The 23,581-nt window shown below is 43.2% G+C and overlaps 1 protein-coding gene and 1 non-coding gene across 2 annotated transcripts in view; both read right to left on the bottom strand.

Annotated features, from left to right (window-relative positions):
• The window catches only part of LOC141147988 (uncharacterized), a 97,461-nt gene that overhangs the window by 50,029 nt on the left and 23,851 nt on the right, over positions 1-23,581 (bottom strand). Inside the window, exons 6-7 of the mRNA XM_073635144.1 lie at positions 17,533-17,850; positions 7,332-7,676 (exon numbers count right to left, since the gene is read on the bottom strand). Of these exons, the coding sequence (XP_073491245.1) occupies positions 7,332-7,676; positions 17,533-17,850 (663 nt within the window). The remainder of the gene's footprint in view (positions 1-7,331; positions 7,677-17,532; positions 17,851-23,581) is intronic.
• LOC141101925 (small nucleolar RNA SNORA71) lies at positions 21,161-21,290 on the bottom strand. Its single transcript, XR_012235054.1, has one exon. It is a non-coding gene; the product is annotated as a small nucleolar RNA SNORA71 (small nucleolar RNA).

Below are 23,581 nucleotides of genomic sequence, written 5' to 3'. Positions count from 1 at the left end.
AAAAAAAGCAAAATGCACACCCTTGCATTTTGGTTACCATTTACCACCAAAGAAAAGCTTAATTTGCCCTGAAAAAAACAAGGTATTATCTGCCTGGATACACAAAGTAGTTGCATTTGGCATTGTGCATACCACAAGCAGCTGGGTTTTAGAGGTTCACGCTTTAATTACTTCATGTTTTTTTTTATGGGAATTAATTTTTTTCAGTTATACAAGTGTTTATTTACATTGGAGATATCAAATTAACCAGCTCCAAAAGGTTTCACCCCCTTCATGACCAGGCCATTTTTTGCTATTTAGCACTTTGCAACTTTAACTGGCAATTGCGTGGGTATGCAACACTGTACACAAACAAAATTTATATATTTTTTTTCACACAAATAGAGCTTTCCTTTTGGTGGTATTTGATCACCTCTGTATTTTTCATTTTTGTGATATGAACAAAAAAAAGACCAAAAATTTTGGGGAAAAAAATATATTTTATACTTTCTGCTATAAAACATATACAATAAAAAAAAAAAATCTAATTTCTTTATAAATTATTGTCAAAATGTATTCTGCTGCATGTCTTTGTCATTTTTACACTACTAATGGTGATGATCAGTGACTTATAATGGGACTGCAATAGTGCGGTGGACAATCTGACGCTAACTGATGCTGGGGGAGGAACTGACTAACTGCCACTGACATCACCAGTGACACTAATACAGTAATCAGTGCAATAATACACTGCCACTGTACTAATGACACTGGCTGGGAAGGGGTTAACATCCAGTGCGATCAAAGGGTTAAATGTTTGCCTAACAATGAGTAATGTGAGTAATATGTGCTGCTTTTTCTAAATATCTCTTCATTTCTTATTCCTGCTTTGCAGGGATAAAGCCCCATACACACTATCAGATTTTCTGCTGATTTTTGTCTTCAGATTTACCAAAACCATATAGTGTAAGGGCCTGCCTGATTGCATACAAATTGAAACTCTTAAGGTTTGACCTCATATTATATGGTTTTGGTAAGGAAAAAATCAGCAGAAAATCTGATAGTGTGTATGGGGCTTAAGAAACAGAGATTGTTACCTCTGTACAGAGCCGTGTGTTAATTGTGAGTCAATCAGCGGGTCCAGGCCTTGAATCATCGGCTGGAATCTGCTGACAGTGTCTTTGGGGGCAGGGCCGGTACAAGGCAGGGGCAGGGCCGGTACAAGGCAGGGGCGGGCGGGGCCACTGCCCTAGGCGGAGTGTGGGAGGGGGCACCAAAACACTGGAGCATCATGCTTTGTCTCAGCCTCTGTGAAGCTAATTCTGTTTAAAAGCAAAGCCGAGAATGTGCCCATACCCGCTGCAGGCTTCCCCAGAAAGGCCAGAGACACTCTCCTGGGCACAGATCCCTGACAGGCTGGATCGGACAGTGGGAGCTCCAGTACAGGTGGGCGGAGCAGGCAGACAGCACTACACTGAAGCCCTGATCAATGCTTTCAGCAGACATCAGAGCTTTCCTCTCTCCTCCAGCCAACTGAAGATAAGAAGTGACAGACTGATTTTCTCCTCCTGTAAATACAGACCTGTTCTGCTATCCACACTGTGCAATGCTGTAGTGTAAACCTTTACTGACCCTTGCAGTGCAGGTTTACTAAAGTGAAAGTAAGATGTTTATAAATAGGTTAGAAATATATTGGGACTTTTCAGGCTTTACATAGATGTATTGCACACACACACTGTATCTTTATGAAAACCATGCATTTTAATAAAACCTAGTGTGTATGTGGAATACATCTGTGTAGCACCTGATAAGTCCCAGTATATTTCTAACATATGGAAAGAGTTTACCACAAACAGCAGGTGATGTAATGCAGCCCAAAGTAAAAAAGTCCACCCTTGCAGTGCTGGGAGAAAACTTGTACTTGCTCCAGCCAGCTGCAGTGCTCTCCTCCCCCCACCCAGACCTCAGCATTATTATATATCACCCAGGAACATTAACCCTGTATGGTATGATGAGGCTGGAGTGTGATCACAGCCACTCACAATTCACCCAGGAGCTCCACATTATGTGTACTAAGCATTAATGAGCATTTAACCCATGCACAACCTCCGAGCCCGATGGCGGAACACCAGGGCCGGGTAGCAAGTGGGTGGCTGCATATAAAGGAACTGATTTCTCCATTTCCCCCCCCCCGCTTCTCCTCCTCTCCCTCCCACAGGTATTCAGTGGCTGCAGGAGGAAAATGGAGAGATAGGGTCCTCTATGTCGGTGTTTCGCAATCTTTTTGCAGTCAGGGCACCCTTGAAGTATAGGTGAATGGGGCTACACTGCAACCACCCCACAACTGTGTGCATTGCATGCAGTTGCAGCATAGTGATGATGCATTTAAGGGGTTAAAACAGGCAGTCAGGAGGCAACATATTGCCTATTTACCGGCTTTCAAATGCCTCTGAAAAGCGATCTGAGCATGGATCGCTTTTCAGAGGAACAGCATTTTTTGCTGGTACTATGAACAAGCAAGGAAAAAAAAATCAGTTCTGATTGCACACATATAGGGGGTCAGGATTAAACGTGCATACATACATGTAAACACACATATATAAATGCACACACATATACACATACATACAGATAGCCTTTTAAAAATCGGCAGTACTTTACCTTACCTCTTCCTGCCGGGTACTGCACTGTAGGGGGAGACAAAGAGCACAGCACACACTGTGCTTTCACTTTTATAATCAGTGTGATGAGCTCCCTGCACAGTGCCGATTACAGTTCGGCTGAGGATCGGTGAGCTCAGTCTCAGCTGCCCTTGCCGCTCCTCCTATCGAGGTATACAGGGGGCCCTCAAGGGCCCTCTGCAGCATAGGGCCCAGTCGCCATGGTTTCCTCAGCGACCCCTATACTTCCGCCACTGACATTTAATGCTTCCTAATCATATCTTACCACAGGGTCACCACGCCACCCCCTCCCTAATGGTAGTTAAAGCACTCTGCTTAGTCTGTAATTGTGGAGCTGTATATACAGTATCTCACAAAAGTGAGTACACCCCTCACATTTATGTAAACATTTTATTATATCTTTTCATGTGACAACACTGAAGAAATGATACTTTGCTACAATGTAAAGTAGTGAGTGTACAGCTTGTATAACAGTGTAAATTTGCTGTCCTCTCAAAATAACTCAACACACAGCCATTAATGTTTAAACTGCTGGCAATAAAAGTGAGTACACCCCTAAGTGAAAATGTCATGCGATTTGTTAGCGTTACAAGGTCTCAGGTGTGAATGGGAAGCAGGTGTTTTAAATTTGGTGTTATCGCTCTCACTCTCTTATACTGGTCACTGGAAGTTCAACATGGCACCTCATGGCAAAGAACTCTCTGAGGATCTGAAAATAAAGAATTGTTGCTCTACATAAAGATGGCCTAGGCTATAAGAAGATTGCTAAGACCCTGAAACTGAGCTGCAGCACAGTAGCCAAGATTATACAGCGGTTTAACAGGACAGGTTCCACTCTTAACAGGCCTCGCCATGATCGACCAAAGAAGTTGAGTGCACGTGCTCAGCGTCATATCCAGAGGTCGCCTTTGGGAAATAGACGTATGATTGCTGCCAGCATTGCTGCAGAGGTTGAAGGGGTGGGGGGCAGGCTGTCAGTGCTCAGACCATACGCTGCACACTGCATCAAATTGGTCTGCATGGCTGTCGTCCCAGAAGGAAGCCTCTTCTAAAGATGATGCACAGGAAAGCAGTTTGCAGAAGACAAGCAGACTAAGGACATGGATTACTAGAACCTTGTCCTGTGGTCTGATGAGACCAAGATAAACTTATTTGGTTCAGATGGTGTCAAGCGTGTGTGGCGGCAACCAGGTGAGAAGTACGAAGACAAGTGTGTCTTGCCTACAGTCAGGCATGGTGGTGGGAGTGTGATGGTCTGGGGCTGCATGAGTGCTGTCGGCACTGGGAAGCTACAGTTCATTGAGGGAACCATGAATGCCAACATGTACTGTGACATACTGAAGCAGAGCATGATCCCCTCCCTTCAGAGCCTGGGCCACAGGGCAGTATTCCAACATGATAACAACCCCAAACACACCTCCAAGACAAGGGTAAAGGTGAAGGACTGGCCGAGCATGTCTCCAGACCTGAACCCTTTTGAGCATCTGTGACAGACCTAGCCAGGACAGAGGCTTTTAGCATCTGTGGGGCATCCTCAAATGGAAGGTGGAGGAGCACAAGGTCTCTAACATCCACCAGCTCCGTGATGTCATCGTGGAGGAGTGGAAGAGGACTCCAGTGGCAACCTGTAAAGCTCTGGCTAACTCCGTACCCAAGAGGGTTAAGGCAGTGCTGGAAATAATGGTGGCTTCACAAAATATTGACACTTTGGGCCCAATTTGGACATTTTCACTTAAGGGTGTACTCACTTTTGTTGCCAGTGTTTTAGACATTAATGGCTGTGTGTTGAGTTATTTTGAGGGGACAGCAAGTTTACACTGTTATACAAGCTGTACACTCACTACTTTACATTCTAGCAAAGAGTTGTTTTTTTCAGTGTTGTCACATGAAAGGATATAACACAATATTTACAAAAATGTGAGGGGTGTACTCACTTTTGTGAGATACTGTATGGTATTAAGTGTATTTTTTGCTTTGATTGCTTTTTGTTTTTTCTCTCTGGCAGTGGTTTCCTCCACAGTTTTTTTTATGTAATTTGAATATTCAATAAAAATAGAATTTATTAAAAAAAAATAAAATAAAAAATAAAATAAAAGAAATACCCTGGTGTGGTTTTGGTGAAGATATTTTGAGAATGGTGGGTTGTCAATAGGGCTGTATTAGTAGTTTTAGAGTGTGAAAATGAAATAGTTATATTTTCAAAATTGATGGTCACCATATTTTTCACCAACCCCATGTACCTGAACCCAGCAGACTAAAATGTTACTTTAACCACTTCAATACAGGGCACTTATATCCCCTTCCGACCCAGACTAATTTTCAGCTTTTAGCGCTCTCACACTTTGACAATAACTCAGTCATGCAACACTCTACCAATATGAAATCCTTTTTTTCACACAAATAGAGCTTTCTTTTGGTGGTATTTAATCACTAGAAGGTTTTTTATTTTTTGTGCTATAAATAAAAAAAGACCGAAAATTTGGTGAAAATGCCCTTTCCTTTGTTTCTGTCATAAAATTTTGCACATTAGTAATTTTTTCTTCATACATTTTGGCCAAAATGTATACTGCTTCATATCTTTGGTAAAAATAACCCAAATTAGTATATATTTGGTATTTGTGAAAGTTATAGAGTCTACAAGCTGTGGTGCCAATCACTAAAAATTGATCACACCTGATCACACTTGATGTACTGAATCTCATTTCTTGAGACCCTAACAAGCCAGGAAAGTACAAATACCCCCCAAATGACCCCTTTTTGGAAAGTAGACATTCCAAAGTATTTAGTAAGAGGCATGGTGAGTTTTTTGAAGTTGTAATTTTTTCCCACAATTCTTTTCAAAATGAAGGGTTTTTTATTTTACAAAATTTTCATATTAACAGGTTATTTCTCTCACAAAGCATATGCATACAACAAATTACACCCCAACATACATTCTGCTACTCCTCCTGACTATGGCGATACTAATTGTGTGAGACTTTTTCACAGCCAGGCCAAATACAGAGGCCCAACATGCAGGGAGCACCATCAGGTGTTCTAGGGATATAATTTACACATCTAATGTCATGACGACCTATCACATTTTTGAAGGCCCTGGAGCACCAGGACAATGGAATTGCCACACAAAATGGGGTCATTTTGCAATTCCATTGGCGGCAGCGCTGGTACTGGGAATTGGATCCTGGTTGCTGGAAGCTGCCTGGTTTCCAGAGCGCCATGCCCTTTTAGGTGGGACCCATTCTTCATCCGAATTGGCATTGGAATCTGATGAGAACTCCCCACTGCTCTCATCACTCATGGAGAGGATCTGGAATGCCTCCTCACTGTTATATACTCTTTTGGACATGACGCTGATGGCTGTGTGATGGGTGGCAGGTGACAGTCACTGATGGGCTGTGCGATGGGTGGTAGGTGACTGCGGTGTGACGGGCGATGGTCATTGATGGGTGATGGGTGATAGTCACGGATGGGTGACAGGCCACGGTCAGTGACGGGTGATGGTCACTGACGGGTGATAGTTACTGACAGGTGACGAGTGATGGTAACTAACGGTTAATAGTCACTGACAGGTGATGGGTGATGGTCACCGATAGGTGACGGTCACTGTTGGATGACGGGTGACAGGCCACGGTCACTGATGGGTGACGGACGACAGGCCACAGTCACTGATGGGTGACGGGTGCATTGCTGACGGTCACTGATTGCAGTCTCTTATGTGACAGGTGCACTTTATGGGGTGACTTTGGTGACTGTTGGGTGGCCATTGGCTGTTTACCAGTGTCGGTGATGAGCTGTGTTCCCAGGAACATGCCGCTACCGACATGCACGCACTGCATGGGCATGATCGTTCACATGCGCCATGTGTGATGGGGCAGTACCATCAGTTATCGCCCGTGACCTGATTGTGCACAATCCCTATTTGAATGAGACAACGTCATATGACATCGTCCCAGAACGAGAGCTGCACAGCCGTCTGTCATTTGACGGTGGGCGGGCGGGCGGCAACTGGTTAAATGTTAGTTATTACAATCCCTATATCTTTTACCTCGCCATTTAAAAACATCATAAATAGCTACATATCTCTTTGGCGTTTTTTCTGTCTCCGAATTCAGGTAAGGCCCCTTTCACACTACAGCGACTTCAAAGTCGTTAGTATTGCCGCGATTTTACCGCAATTTTGCGGCTGCCATTTCTGGGAATGCTTGTGTAAACTTGAGGTCTATGGACCTCAACTCGCATCAAAGTCAGACCAAAGTAGTGCAGGGACTACTTTGAAGTCAGACCGACTTGAAGTCGCACAGATATGAATGGCACTCATTGGAAATCATGGGGTATGACTTGTCATGCGACTTTGCAGTCCCAATTCACAGGACAAGTTGCACAAGTGTGAAAGGGGCCTAAGATACAAAGATCTGTTCCTGTTATTAGGTGAAACACTTGTTCTCTTTTAATAAGTTCCATATTTTATATTCTTATTATTACCCATTAGTAGCTTTCTTAGATGCCACATTTTATTTCACATTTCCTATGTGTTTTACCAGTAAACATGACTTTATTATTGTGGAAAATGTATTAAAGGGCTTCTTGTGATGAGTGGAAAACATATAACAATGATACATTTTTAGAATTAACAGTGTTTAGATGTGGAATACATTTATTATTTATACTCACCCAGCACATGTAAAGGTCCAGTTGTCTTCTCTATCGGTTCCTCCAGACTGGGATGGCTCACTTTACAGATGACCTCTGACCCCTGATCCTCTGGTGATGGGATGACCTCTAGAAGTTCTGTACATGTGAATGTTTTATCTGGATGCTGAGATTTGTTGTTGGTAATTTTGTATTTCTCACTGTTAACTATATGAACGAGTTCTTCCTCTCCTTTTTCTTTCTTAAACCAATTCACAGTCAGCTTATCGGGGTAAAAGTGTGAGATTGTACATTGCAGTTGTGTCTGTTTGTTGACAAACAGTTCTGATATTGTCTTCATCTCCACTTCTGGCCTTGATAGAAAATCTGGAAAAGATGATATCAAAGATTTTTTTGTGTGCAGTTAAAGTGTATGCAGAAATGTATGTAGAACTAGCACGACTCTAGCCCAATCATTTTTTTGTTTTTAATACATCAGGAAATAATTAGATACTTTGTCAGGTTTTATTACTGGCTGCAACTTCATTCAGGGGCTCTGTCCTCACATTTTAACCCTGTGACTCCAAGGCAAGAAATGAGATGAAAGGATGTCACTATGACATCACAGACAGCAATAAAAACCTCACAGAAATTCTACAAGGATTTGCTGCTGCCTGTTTCCACACCAGAGAGATTTCACTATTAATCGCTGTCCCTAAATAATCCTCTGGACAAGAAGTGAAAAGAAATCCCTCTAATTCAGACACTTCATCAATACAGGTAGTATCTGTCTTGGTAAAGAGTTGAAATATTATTGTAACTTCGGCCATTTGATCACGTTTCTCAGGGATCCTCTCTCCTGAACGATGGTGCGCTTTTAATATTTCTTTTACTGTTCTCCTTATAGTTGTATCACATATGCTTATACATACTATAGGTTGTAGGGGTGCAATGGATCGTCATTGATTCGTGACTTGAACGGGTCAACCTGTACGGATCGGCACACCACGCGATCCGCGGAGCGCTCCACTGCCTCGGCCATAGGAAAGGCCGCGGCTTCGGCCTAGCTCCGGAGCGGCGGCCATCTTGGTACACCCGGCGGCGGCCGCTGTCTCATCAGGAAGTGACATTTCGTCACCGCCATCTTGCTACACCCCACACTCCAGCACAGTAATGATAGAGTGAGAAGGGGGCAAGCGGACATCTTGGTACAGCCACCGGAGTTTTAGATTTCGCAGTTATTTTCAACACAAAATGTTTCACATCTAAACAGTCCGTCGGATTTACAAATACTGTATTTAAGCATATAAGCTCCGTTTTGTGTTGAAAATAACTATGAAATCTAAAACTCCGGTGGGTGTAACAAGATTTGTCTTTTTTTTTTTTTTTTTGCTGATCTGAAAAATTATCCGATCCATGACTCTGATCCGAGGAACAATCCGATCTGTGAGTTTTTTGATCCGTTGCACCCCTAATAGGTTGTATATGTTGCTGTATGATTAGACGGTTAGGTGAAGTGAGTTTAGTCTGCTGGCTTCCATCATCCAATCCTGTGCAAGCAAAAATACTGTTTTTTTTAAATTTTCCTTGCACATGATTGGGTATTCTTTCCAAATGAAGCTTTACCTCATTTACTAAGCTCTGGAGCAACTGCACTTGCAGAATGCAACTGCCTTTTGCAAAGTGCACAGTCTATTTTCCTTTAGTAAATCAACCCCATACAGTTTGGTGAAGGATAGTGAAATGAAGTGGTACTAGGGCACATTTACTAAAATGTAAATTGTGAAGTTAGTGTTACTAAACCCACAGCAGTAAAATCAGTCGGTATATGCAGTAAAGCATGTTTGTTATACTCACTGTGGTTACCTAGGGGGTTAATCCTCTCTACATTGTGTTAAAAAGGCTGTTTAATCCTGTCTTCTCTGATCCTCCCCTTCTTCCACTGTCCCCAAATCATCTCCTGATAGAACAGAGCCTTGGGGGCAACCTGCACATGCTCAGTTTGGTGTGTATTGTTAGAGAGTTTTGTTATATCTTGAAAGAGTGCATGTGATCAGCACAGGGCCAATCAGAACTGTCCAGACAGAGGGTCAGGGGTCAATCAGTCTCACAGGACAGTCAGAGGAGAATGAAAACTCCTCCTACAAGCTTTAACCAGACACTGATAGAAATCACAAGACTGCTCTAACTGCCGATGAGAAAATGTATTTAGCAGTTTATATTTACTAAAATAATTGCATTACCATGTTCTGTGTACTGTGGGAGACAGGCTACACCTACACCTCACTAAGATAAAAACTGTGTCATCTCCAAGCTCTCAGGCAGTGCCTATCCACAAGTTTGCATCCACCTATCCCTCCCTCTGGTAGCCCCATCGCACCGCTCTCTCCTCTCCTTCCAAATTTAGCAACAATAAAATCACAGCTGCCATCTATCAATTCACAAACATTTCCCAGCTATCCTCCTCTCCCTCCTGATCTAACCAGAATCATATCTCTGCTTCCCACCTTTGTCCTGCTGATCTTCCATTATTGTTATAACATCTGCATTTCTTTTCTTCTCTCTCTGTTCCTCTGCCTAAGAACAACGGCCCTAAACAGTTTGCACTACCTATTCTTGTTCCTCCAAGTACTGTGCAGAAACATGAAATTATGTTTTGTCAAGTTTACTAAAGGGGGAAGAGAGCTGAAGCAAATCTGTACATACTACAATCACTGAATCAAGAATTAAAAAAAAAAAAAAAAAGACCTTTTCCACAAGTTATTTGAAATGACCACACATAAATTAAAGTGTTACTAAACCTAGGACCCTGCATTCACTATATCTGGTCTCCAGGGCCGGACTTACTATTGGGCTTGACTGGGCTCAAGCCCAATAGGGGGCCCCGCCGGCCCTGCCCATTTCGAAAGCCGCCGAGGGCGGCCGAAAGCCGCCGAGATACACTGGACATCCGGCTCTGTATCTCGGCGGCAATGACACTGGAGCAAGGCTACACTGACAAGTCTGCAAATGACACTGACAAGGCTGTATATGGACACTGATAAGGCTGCATTGATGGGCATTTAAGTGTAAGTTTTTTTCCTTAAAATTCCCTCCTAAACTTGGGGTGCGTGTTATACGCCGATAAATACGGTAATTATCATTTTATCCATTTTTATTGCTTTTATTGTGGACCTAGGACAAATACCAGTACAGTATCCCCCACTTATACGCTTATATTTTATCTACTTTTGTGAGTAGCCATTTGGCTGTTTTGTCTTGTCCAATTAAACAGAAGTTCTTTAATACTGCACTGAGTCTGGCGCACCTTGTCCTTTTCTATTTCTGTTTTATAGAGCTGTGCATATGTATAGAAGGTAGGGCCCGAAAGTGACTCAAGCCCAGAGGCCCCCCCCACCCTAAGTCCTGCCCTGGGTGTAGAGGATAATTGTTAGGTAGAAGGCATGAGCTGGTCTCATATGTAAGTGTCCAAAATTATAGTTTAAATTAACAACTGGATCAAAGTGACTGACTCACCAAATGTGTCTGCTTTGTGAATGCAATAAAACATTTCCCAGGAACCTATTTTCCACACTGCTCCTCTCTGCTTAATATTCTGTACTCTATACCAGTTCATGCTACACATGGTGTACTACAATCAAATTTCTACACCGCTCCAATCTGCTGTACAGCTTTTGCTTCACACCACTCTGGTCTCCGCATAGTGGTGTACATTCTATATACCACAGAACTCCCCACTTTGGAGCTCGGCGAAGCTGGCCCCCCTACAATCAGCACAAATAAAAACTCAAGTGTGTTTCTTTAGTGCTATGTTTGTGCTGTTTTGTGCCGTAAAAAAATTACATTTGTGCTGCTTTTATTTTTAAGATATTAGCAATTGTTTTTTTCAGACTATGACATCACCTAGCCCACCTACAAAAGCCACATGACACAAAACCAGGCTGGTTGGTTAGTGCCGTGTTTGTGCTGTTTACATTTCCATTCTATCTTTTATTGTTTTTGCATTATTCATGATTTATTAAAGGTCACCAAAAGTCACTCAGCACCCTACAACAGCCAAAAGACACAAAACTGGACTTGTTGGTTAGTGCTACGTTTGTGCTGGTTTGTGCTGCTAAATTTTTTATTTGTGCTGTTATAGTTTTTATGTTATATATTTTTTATATTTTTTATTAATCCACACCCACTCTGTTTCTTTAGTGCTACGTTTGTGCTGTTTTGTGCCATAAACATTTACATTTTTGCTGCTTTTTTTTTTTAGGATATTAGCAATTGTTTTTTCCAGACTATGACATCACCTAGCCCCCCTACAAGAGCCAAAAGATATGAAACTGGTCTCATTGGTTAGTGCTACATTTGTGCTGTTTACATTTCTGTTCTATCTTTTATTGTTTTTGCATTATTATTATTAAAGGTCACCAAAGGTCATTCAGCCCCCCTACAACATCCAAAAGACACTAAATTGGTCTCGTTGGTTAGTGCTACGTTTGTGCTGCTAAAATTTTCATTTTGCTGTTATGGTTTTTAAGTTATAACAGTTTTTTTTTTATCAATCCCCACCCACTTTGCCCCCTACAATCAGCACAAATAAAAACTCAAGTGTGTTTCTTTAGTGCTACGTTTCTGCTGTTTTGTGCCGTAAAAATTTAAATTTGTGCTGCTTTTATTTTTACAATATTAGCAATTGTTTTTTTCCAGACTATAACATTATCCAGCCCCCCTACAACAGCCAAAGGACACGAAACTGAGCTGGTTGGTTAGTGCCGCTTTTGTGCTGGTTTGTGCCATTTAAATCTCCATTCTATCTTTTATCGTTTTAGTTTCGTGTAAGGGTGCAACGGATCGTCCATGATCCGTGATCCGTACGGATCAACCTCCGCGGATCGGGACACCCTTGATCCGCGGAGCGCTCTGTGGCCTCGGCCATAGGAAAGGCTGCGGCTTCGGCCTAGCTCCGGACCGGCGGCCAAGTTGGTACACCCGGCGGCCAGAGCGATCACTTGTAACAAACCGGCGTCATGTCATGACGCCGGTTTCTCTCTTCCCCCTGCCAAAACTCTGCAATGCCCTGCCAATACTCTGCAGTGCCCTGCCAATACTCTGCAATGCCCTGCCAAAACTCTGCAATGCCCTGACAATACTCTGCAATGCCCTGACAATACTCTGCAATGCCCTGCCAATACTCTGCAATGCCCTGCCAAAACTCTGCAATGCCCTGCCAATACTCTGCAATGCCCTGACAATACTCTGCAATACTCTGCAATGCCCTCACAATACTCTGCAATGCCCTGCCAATACTCTGCAATGCCCTGCCAATACCCTGCAATGCCCTGACAATACTCTGCAATGCCCTGCCAATACTCTGCAATGCCCTGCCAATACTCTGCAATGCCCTGCCAAAACTCTGCAATGCCCTGCCAAAACTCTGCAATGCTCTGCCAAAACTCTGCAATGCCCTGACAATACTCTGCAATACTCTGCAATGCCCTCACAATACTCTGCAATGCCCTGCCAATACTCTGCAATGCCCTGCCAATACCCTGCAATGCCCTGACAATACTCTGCAATGCTCTGACAATACTCTGCAATGCCCTGACAATACTCTGCAATGCCCTGCCAAAACTCTGCAATGCCCTGACAATACTATGCAATGCCCTGACAATACTCTGCAATGCCCTGACAATACTCTGCAATGCCCTGACAATACTCTGCAATGCCCTCACAATACTCTGCAATGCCCTCACAATACTGTGCAATGCCCTCACAATACTCTGCAATGCCCTGACATTACTCTGCAATGCCCTGACAATACTCTGCAATACTCTGCCATACCCTGCCAATACCCTGCCAATACTCTGCCAATACCCTGCCAATATACCCGCCAATACCCTGCAATACCCTGCTAATATATTATTACAATGGGGGAGATTGTGGATATTTCAGTGGGGGAGATTTTTTTTTTGTTGATCCGAAAATGATCCGAACCGTGACTCCTGATCCGAGGAACGATCCGAACCGTGAGTTTTTTGATCCGTTGCACCCCTAGTTTCGTGTCCTTTGGCTGTTGTAGGGGGGCTGGGTAATGTCATAGTCTGGATAAAACAACTGCTAATATCGTAAAAATAAAAGCAACCCAAATGTAAATTTTTACGGCACAAAACAGCACAAAATAGCACAAATGTAGCACTAAAGAAACACACTTGAGTTTTTATTTGTGCTGATTGTAGGGAGCAAAGTGGGTGGGGTTTGATAATAAAAAAAAACTGTTATAACTTAAAAACCATAACAGAACAAATAAAAATTTTAGCAGCACAAACGTAGCACTAACCAATAAGACCAGTTTTGTGTCTTTTGGCTATTGTAGGGGGGCTGGGTGATGTCATAGTCTGGAAAAAACTATTGCTAATATCAGCTCAGCATAGCTGGCCCCCTACAATCAGCATAAATAAAAACTCTAAATGTGATTCTTTAGTGCTACGTTTGTGCTGCTTTGTGCCGTAAAAATATACATTCTTGCTGCTTTTATTTTTAAGATATTAGCAATTGTTTTTTCCAGACTATGACATCACCTAGTCCCCCTACAACAGCCAAATGACACAAAACCAGGCTGGTTGGTTAGTGCCGCGTTTGTGCTGGTTTGTGTCGTTTAAATTTCTGTTCTATCTTTTATCGTTTTTGCATTATTAATGATTTATTAAATGTCACCAAAGGTCACTAAGCCCCCCTACAACAGCCAAAGGACAAGACATGAAAATGATAAAAGATAGTACAGAGATCTAAACGGCACAAACCAGCACAAACATGGCACTAACCAACCAGCTCAGTTTCGCGTCCTTTGGCTGTTGTAGGAGGGCTGGGCGATGTCATAGTCTGGAAAAAACAATTGCTAATATACGTAGCACTAAAGAAGCACACTTTAGTTTTTATTTGTGCTGATTGTAGGGGGGCAAAGTGGGTGGTAATTGATAAAAAAAAAACTATTATAACTCAAAAACCATAACAGCACAAATACAAATTTTAGCAGCACAAACGTAGCACTAACCAATAAGTCCAGTTTCGTGTTTTTTGGCTGTTGTAGGGGGGCTGAGTGACCTTTGGTGACCTTTAATAAATCATGAATAACGCAAAAACGATAAAAAGATAGAACAGAAATTTAAACAGCACAAACGTAGCACTAACCAACAAGTAAGGTTTTGTGTCTTTTGGGTGTTGTATAGAGGCTGAGTAACTTCATTAATAAAGCAAAAACGATAACAGATAGAACGGAACAGCACAAACACGGCACTAACCAACCAGCCCAGTTTCGTTTCCTTTGGCTGTTGTAGGGGGGCTAGGTGATGTCATAGTCTGGAAAAAACAATTGCTAATATCTTAAAAAAAAGCAGCACAAATGTAAATTTTTACGGCACAAAACGGCACAAACGTAGCACTAAAGAAACACACTTGAGTTTTTATTTGTGCTGATTGTAAGGGGGCCAGCTTCGCTAAGCTACACTTTGGTATATTCTGTGTTCCACACCACACTGCTCTTCACACCGTGATATACATTTTATACTCTACACCAACCTACACTGTTCTGTGTGGTAAGATCTATAACTTGCACTGTTGTATTTTTACTTTTTTGTTCTGTACATTTTGTATTTTACACTGTCCAGGGGACATGTATCAATGCAAAAAAAAGGTTTAAAAATGGCTGTTTTTTCAGGAGCAGTGATTTTAATAATGCTTAAAGTGAAACAATAAAAATGGGGGTCCTCTTAGTCTGCCTGTAAATTAGCGCATCTTTCCCATGTTCATAACAGTCCCGCAGCTAAATAAAATTTCTAAAGGAAAAAATTTAATGTAAAATTGCTTGCGGCTGTAATGTACATAAAATACATACATAAAAAATCATTGAAAAATCATTTTAAAAAAATTGGCGTGGTGGTCCCCCTAAAATCAATACCAGGTCCTTCAGGTCTGGTATGGATATTAAGAGGAACCCTGTGCTAAAAAAAAAAGGTGTGGAGGTCCCCCCAAAAATCCATACCAGGCCCTTATCTGAGCACGCAACTTGGCAGGCTGCAGGAAAAAGGGGGGGCGAGAGAGTGCCCCCCTTAACAATACCAGGTCACATGTGCTCAACATGGGGAGGGTGCTTTTGGGTCCCCCCAAGCACCTTTTCCCCATGTTGATGGGGACAAGGGCCTCATCCCCAGAACCCTTGCCCGGTGGTTGTGGGGGTCTGCGGGCGGGGGGCTTATTGGAATCTGGAAGCCCCCTTTAACAAGGATGCCCCCAGATCCCGGCCCTACCATGTGAATGGGTATGGGGTACATTGCACCCCTATCATTCACCAAAAAAGTGTCAAAAAAATAAAAATGACAGGACATAGTTTTGGACAGCTTTGGACAATCAAGGGCCCTGCCCTTGACTACATAACAGCTGTCAAAGCAAAAAGACGGCAGTCGCGGAGACGCCTCCCATAGAGGCGAAGTTTTTCCGTTATTTGTTTTTTTTTTTTCAGGACCGTCGGCGCCATGATTAAAGTTGGATGGACATCGCGGGACACTTTTTTTTTTTTTTATAAAGGACTTGTCCAAAAGTGTCTCCTGTCATTTTTACTTTTTTTGACACTTTTTTGGTGAATGAGTAGGGGTACATTCACATAGAGGAAGGGGTCGTAATCTGGGGGCCCCCTTGTTAAAGGAGGCTTGCAGATTCCGATAAGCCCCCTGCCCACAGACCCCCACAACCACCGGGCAAGGGTTGTAGGGATGAGGCCCTTCTCCCCATCAACATGGGGACAAGGTGCTTTGGGGAGGACCCCAAAGCACCCCCTTCCCATGTTGAGGGCATGTGACCTGATAGGGTTTCTGTGGCCTGCCAGGTTGCGTGCTCGGATAAGGGTCTGGTATGGATTTTGGGGGGCCCCACGTGATTTTTTTCTAATCTTGGCACGGGGTTCCCCTTAAAATCCATACCAGACCTAAAGGGCCTGGTATGGATTTTGGGGGGACCCCCACACCATTTTTTTTAACATTTTGGCACAGGGTTCCCCTTAACCTTAAATCTCTATCTCTATCTCTTACACTGCCTGAACGCCACTTACTAAGCTGCCTAATCTATCTTCATTCATTACACTATATACGGCCGCCATGTAAGCAGCAGCCTTTTATAGTGTGGGGCGTGGACTTAGCCCCATTGGGGCTAATTATGGCTCTCTCAGCAGAGCATGCTATGATTGGCCAAAGCATGCAGGTCAGGTGCATGCTTTGGCCAATCCTAAGATACCAATGCACTGCAATCTCACAGTGCATTATGGGGCGTTCCGTGGCACTCAAATTTGCTGCGAACGCCCCATAATGTTCTAAATTCGGCGAACACCTGATGTTCGAGTGAAATTATGTTCAATTCGAACATCGAGCTCATCCCTAATCAGTAGTATATAGCATTCTTATGACTTCTATCAGTGTTTGGTTAAAGCTTGTAGGATGAGTTTTCATTCTCCTATGATTGTTCTATGAGGCTGCATGACCCCTGACCCTCTGTCTGGACAGTGCTGATAGGCCCTGTGCTGATAACTTGCACTCTCCAAAAAAAACAAAAAAAAACTCTCTAGCAATACACACCAAACTGAGCATGTGCAGAATGCCTCCTGGGGCTCTGTACTATCAGCAGATGGATTGGGGACAACAAGAATCCCCAGAAGAGGTAGTGAGTCAGTCAACCATACAGGAAGTGCGTGTCTTGGGATAACAAAAATGATTTAAAAAATGGGCAGACTTGATGTATTTATCATTCTTCTATTTTCTATGTTAAAGTAGCTTCACCTAGAAACTGCGTGAAGTGAAGTGCCGACTGTTATGATCATTTTTCTCATCTTTTAAATTGTAAGCTCTAATGAGCAGAGCCCTCTTGTATTAAACTGTACTGTAACTGTACCATCTCCCTTCATTTTTTTAAGTGCTGTGAAAACTGTTGGCACTATATAAATCCTGTATAATAATAATCTGAGGTTTGTCTGGCAGTTGTTGGGTTACCTGAAATTATTTGAATTAAGGTCTGAGTAATTGTATCTGTAACTGCTATCATTACATTCTGTTGCTGGACATACAGCACACTTCATACAACTTCATAAAAGAGACTTAATGAAGCTTTACATGCTAGACCACTTGTTTTTTATGCATAAATTAAAAAACAACATTGTTTTTCCTGTAAATTAAAAAAATTACAAATTCCATGCCTTAGTGAATGTTGTTACCTCTATTATCTTTATCACCACTTTTCCATTCTCTATGTGACGGGTGTTTCAGTTTTTTGTGTATCACTGAAGCTCGCACAATATAAGGCTCATCCTCCCGGATCTCCCCTCTGAGGCTTTCAGAAGTGCTGGTGGCATTGAAGGTTCCATCTTGGTTCCGATGCATTAGAATGGTAGAGGCTATGGGACGGGGCTCTGTGCTTGATGGTGGTTGGATCACCTCCCAGGATACATTAATAGCTTCTGGGTAAAAATGATGAACATCTAAGCTGAAAATACCGCCTGGGGAGCGAGTGATATCCCTCACCTTTGGAAAGCCTGTAAGACCAAACAGAACATTCTAAATATATTTCACAGACACAGAGAAAGTGTTCATTTACAGTTATGTGATAGAAACACCAATATTTTAAGAAACTAAACTTTTAGTAAAGCACATTTGGTAATAAAGAATCAGTAACACATGCTAAAATCAAGATGTCCATATACATGATAGTAATCTGTCAGAATAGGTTTAGATGTAGTTGGATGAAATAAATGTCTCCCAAATTTGGATATCAGGAAGGAATGATAATATGATGTCCAAAAATGTTTGTGCAACTCACTCAGTTATTCAGTCAGATTTGGTTGAAAATAAAACCATTGTGGATTTTGATCAAATATATTTCAACCCCTTCCGGACCACTGCACATATACTGCGGCAGGGTGGCCTAGTTGCACGAAACGTTTCATGCATGAGATACTGTGGGCGCGCACCGGGAGAGCGTGCGTGCGGGTCCTTCGGACTCAATGTCACTCCACAGAGAGGCAGAACGGGGATCTGCCTATGTAAACAAGGCGGATCCCCATTCTGACAGGGGAAAAAATTGAGATTGGCTGTTCCTAGTAATCAGGAACAGCAATCTCTGTGTTGTCCCAGTGAGCCCATCCCCCACACAGTTAGAACACACACTGAGGGAACACAGTTACCCCCTTTGCTCGCCCCCTAGTGTTAACCCCTTCCCTGCCCATGTCATTTATACAGTAATCAGTGCATTTTTTTAGAACTGATCACTGTATTGGTGTCACTGGCTCAATGTCGCAATCCCGCTAAAAAAACGCAGATTGCCGCCTATACCTGTAAAAACAATAAAAAAAAAAAAAAGTCCCTAAATCTATCCCCTATTTTGTAGACACGATAACTTTTGCACAAACCAATCAATATACGGTTATTGGAATACATATTGGCCTAAACTGATGAATACATTTGTTTTTTTTATAATTTTTTTTGGGGGGGATATGTATTACAACAAAAAGTAAAACATTTTGTTTGTTTTTTAAAAATTGTCGCTTTTTTTGCTTATTGCGCAAAAAATAAAAACCGCATGGGGTGATCAAATACCACAAAAGAAAGCTCTATTTGTGGGGAAAAAAAGGACATCAGTTTTGTTTGTGTACAACATCGCACGACCGCGCAATTGTCAGTAAAAATGACACAGTGCCATATCACAAAAAAATGGCCTGGTCATTAAGGGGGTAAATCCTTCCAGGGCTGAAGGGGTTAATATTTTTTGAAAGTGTATACATTTATAAACTAGTTTTGTCGGGTATTATTGTATATACTGTATGTAGCTACCTTGTCCTAAGCAGGGGTCACTTTTTAACCACTTCAGCCCCGGAAGATTTGCCTGCTTAATTACCGGGCCATTTTTTGCGTTACGGCACTGCGCCGATTTACCTGACAATTGTGCGGTTGTGCAACGCTGTACTGAAGCAAAATTGATGTTGCCTTTTTTACCCACAAATAGAGCTTTCTTTTGGTGGTATTTGATCACCTCTGCATTTTTATTTTTTGCGCTGTAAACAAAAAAAGCGACAATTTTGAAAAAAATAACAATATTTTGTACTTTTTGCTATACTAAATATCCCCAAGGCGCGCATCAGCTATCCCCGCTTAAAGGGCCGATGTACAGCTACAACGGCTCATGGGAACATGATGACCTGCCGCAGTATAATGACGGCGGCTGGTCGGCAAACGGCTAAAGTGATTGAAAAGGTTCCTTTATTTTTTTTTTAAATAACAAACAATGGTTTTGCACAGAGCAGCCCTGGTCCCCTTTCTTCTCAGTTCTCCTGCTGGCACTCCAGGCCCCCCCCCCCTGCTGAGTGCCCCCAGAACAAGCTGCTTGCTCTGAGGGAACTCATGCATGCTCGCTCCCAAGCCACCTCTCTATCTATGCGAGACACAGAACGTGGCTCAACCCTGCTCCCTCCTTACTGACTGTGATTGACAGCAGCGAGAGCCATTCGCTGGTGTGTCTCAGCCAATGAGGAGCTAGAGACCTGGAAGAGCTTCTGCTCTCAAGCACAACGTGGATCAAGATCGGATTTTAAGTGAGTATAAGGGGGGAACTGCACACTGAAGGTTTTTACCTTCATGCATAAAATTGCATGAAGGTAAAAAACCTTCAGGCTATAAAACCACTTTAAGTTCCACTGGGCTGTAATCAGTCTGATCTGGGTTATATGTTCTGCTTTCTGCTGATATACTTCTAAGGTTTGGTAATTGTTTGCTCCTATCTACTGCTGGTGAGTGTCTCTGGCAGTAGTCTGAGGATGTCCAATAACCAGACACATGAATATTTTATCTCCCTGGAAAATCACTGAGAGGTAGAAATATTTGGGGGAACCTTTTGAAAGCTCTCTTTCCTCCCAGGTTCTGCCTGAGGGGTTGTGTGCCACTTTGTTTCTTACCCCCCTGAGGGGTTGTGTGCCACTTTGTTTCTTACCCTCCAGGCCTTCTGCCTGAGGAGGATGTGTTGGGCTAAGGAGAGGCCTGGAGCCTAAAGTGCCTCAGTGGAGATTGCATCCAGGTGAAGTGGAGCAGAAATATGGCTGCCTGCTAGGAGCATCAAACATATGTGTTTAGGTTGAGCAGTCCTGCTGATGTGTGATTTTACAGCCCCCCTAGGATGATATATGCTCTGACAGGGCGAGGCTATGCTGATCAGAAAACCACATACAGATAAATCACAACATCTTCCTGCTGCCTTTTCATTCCACATTTTATGATGTAATTTTTTATAATTTTTGTTTACAATTTCATTTTTTAAAAATATTTTTGCCATTTTTTTTGGTTTTCCCAAGTTTAATGGAAATGATGATACAAACAATTAAACACCCCCACCCCCCATGGCGTTTTGAAGTTCATCCCCACAGTGGGCTGGGTCACCTACAGGTTGGACAGGCCGCCAAAGTCCAGCAACTTCAGCATTTCCTTGGTGTCAGGATCAACCTCAATGATCTCTCGATCCAGGGCAGATACCTCAGGAATATAGTTATCCCTTCTCCTGCAGTTTGATGGAGATGCTTCTGACAGGGCCTCTCTGGATGCGCTTCATGAGATGTGTGACACACCCAGCAATCTTGTTGCGCAGCTTTTTGCTGGGGATGATGGCGTTCTCTTCGCACACATGCTTGTTGGTGTGGAAGTCATTGCCCAGCCGGGTGTAGTATTTTTCAATGATGACCAGAGCAGCCTTTTTCACGGTCTTAATCTGACGCATTCCTGTTTTACTACTTTTACTTTCCATGATTACACCAAGGGCGCAGTTTTACTGAACCAATACATTCTGCACAATGCGCTTATCAGTGTGTGAAAGCCTCAGGTGTTTGAAAGCTACAAATAAACCCTAAACACGGGAAATGCTTTTGCATGCTACTATTCCTGCAGTATCAATGACTGGGACACAAACAGTACCACAATCACTTTCGATGCAGGTTACATTTTTTTTTCAATCAACCATGTTGGGGGGGGGGGGGCTTTGGTGAGATATCTCGGGTCTAAACAGACCCCTGACATCTCCCCTTTGAGACAGAGAAAGAGGCTGAGGACATTGATTCCCCAGTCCATTTCTCAGCATTGAAGATGAATGGAGAGGAGACAGCGGCTCCTCTCCATTCATAAACTGAGAAGAGTAAACACACAGGTTATTCTGCTCAGGTTTCACAGGACACAGGAGCGATCTCGCTCACTGTGTCCAGTTCAGAAAAGGCAGGGGCCGGTAAATGACTGGTCCCTTCCTCCGCTCGCCATCCTGACAGATCCCCAAGGCTGGCGGGAGGGAAGCCGGCTGTGGGGGATGAGGGGGGGCAGAGGAGGAGGACAGGGAGCCAGAAAGGAAGGGTGGGTTGAAGGACACGGAGGGGAGCCGTAGAAGAACGGGGGAGAAGGACACGGAGGGGGTCTGGAGGAGGAGGATACAGGAAACAGTCGGGGGTGATCAGTGCAGCAGGAGGGACAGCTGTGATCACCGATCTCCCTGTATAGCTTTTTAGCCAACAGCCGCTGGAGGGAGAGAAGGAAAAGCAGATGTCAGCTATACAGGGAGATCGGTGTTCAGAGCTGTCCCTCCTGCTGCTCCGATCATCCCCAGCTGTGAACCAGGGGACAATCCAGGATCAGCCCCACAGCCGGGATATAGGGCAGCACTTGCGGTGTCTGGGAGCCGCCCCCAAAATGTGGGAGGCTCCCGCACCTCACAGGAGACTTGGGATGTCTGCACATATTTTCCAAAGCATAGTCATAGATAGAACAGCTTATTTGACATTGCTAAGGTGCCAGATAAGGCTGGGAGTGGCCATCTTAGGTCTCTTGTTCCTGGGACGCGTGGCCTGCCAGCAGAACTCTGTGGGTGTGTGTGTCCCACAGGGTTGCAGCCTACCTTGTGAAGGAGCGGAGCAGCAGCAAGGATCCTGCTATTGATCACAGTGTGCTGAATCAGCAGAAGTGATCGTTCCGGAGACCCGTGTAGGAGATAACCGAGGACTCCTGGTCGTTAGTAAACGGAGCGGCGTGACAGTGTGGTTGTGGCTCCATATGGACTGAGAACTGCTGAAACGGAGACATCCATCTGTCCGGGCCTGGTGTGGTGAGAGGGTTAACGCCCAAAAGTTCATTCAACACTACACACATTTATAGCTGTTACGGAGTGTTGCTGGGACTAAATTGTTCCCACGGAACAATTTAGTTGGGAAGCATTACATTTATACAGACTTCAATATCCAGGGACTGATACTAGATGTCTGTCTTCTTCAAATAAGAACACTCAATCAATTTGCTTGATTATAATTACCTTTGTGTATCACCTTGCACTGTGCAACACTCCAGAAGAACTCTCTGTGGATTACAAATACTGATTTATAGCTAGCGAAGATTGAAGACGTCAGGACTATCTCTCCTACTGCAGGGCCCTGAATCTATTCATAAGGGGATAGTGACTTTACTGTTTAAAGCAGGGGGAGCTCCCTGATATCTATATTGTGATATATTCGCATTCCCGTGCCTTTGCGCTTGCTACAGTGTGCTGGAGGTGGAAAGGTGTCCAGAGCTAATATGATTTCCGTTTGAACACTGGTCCCACCTGGAGACGCACCAATCAGGGGATTTTTCAGGAAGGTTCTGTGTGTGTGGATAAATCTATGTATATCTGTGTTGTGTACAAAGACTGTTGTAAATATTTACTGCCCTGTCACACTACGTTGGTGTGATAGTGTAGTCACTGTAATAACTTTTATATGTACACTTCATTTAAGTAAACAAAGAAATTATTTTGGTTATTACAGAAGTTTGTGTGCAGTGTTGTTTTTCTCCTGCAGGTGGAGTCACAATCACCCAGGTAGAGGTATAGATATATAAGTGTCAGATATATGTATATATTGTGAACTATAATTGGTATTAGTGTTATTACAACACTGCACTACAGTTGTGTGGGGATTGAACAAGTTAAGAGGGGTGAAGAGATTAGAGAACAGGCCGATAATAAATCAGCAGCTCCACCGTGAGTTATTACTACATACACATTAGAGGAATTGCCTTTAAATTAGTGATGAGAGAGGCGGGTGGGGTTTTCTTTTGTGGCTTTGTACCACATAGTTACAGCCGTACCTGGATTAATGCAGATATTTTAGTGCTCAGGCTGAATGGCTTTATGTGGCCAATGATCTATGCCCAATGGTCCATGTGTATATCTTGACCTCCATCTTCTGAGTGCTGATCCTAAAGCTGGTCATA

The sequence above is a fragment of the Aquarana catesbeiana genome, linkage group LG06, assembly GCF_042186555.1.
Source record: "Aquarana catesbeiana isolate 2022-GZ linkage group LG06, ASM4218655v1, whole genome shotgun sequence".
In the NCBI taxonomy this organism is placed as follows: domain Eukaryota; kingdom Metazoa; phylum Chordata; class Amphibia; order Anura; family Ranidae; genus Aquarana; species Aquarana catesbeiana.
Note: the sequence above shows the minus strand (reverse complement) of the source record. Positions and strands in the feature narration are given on the sequence as shown.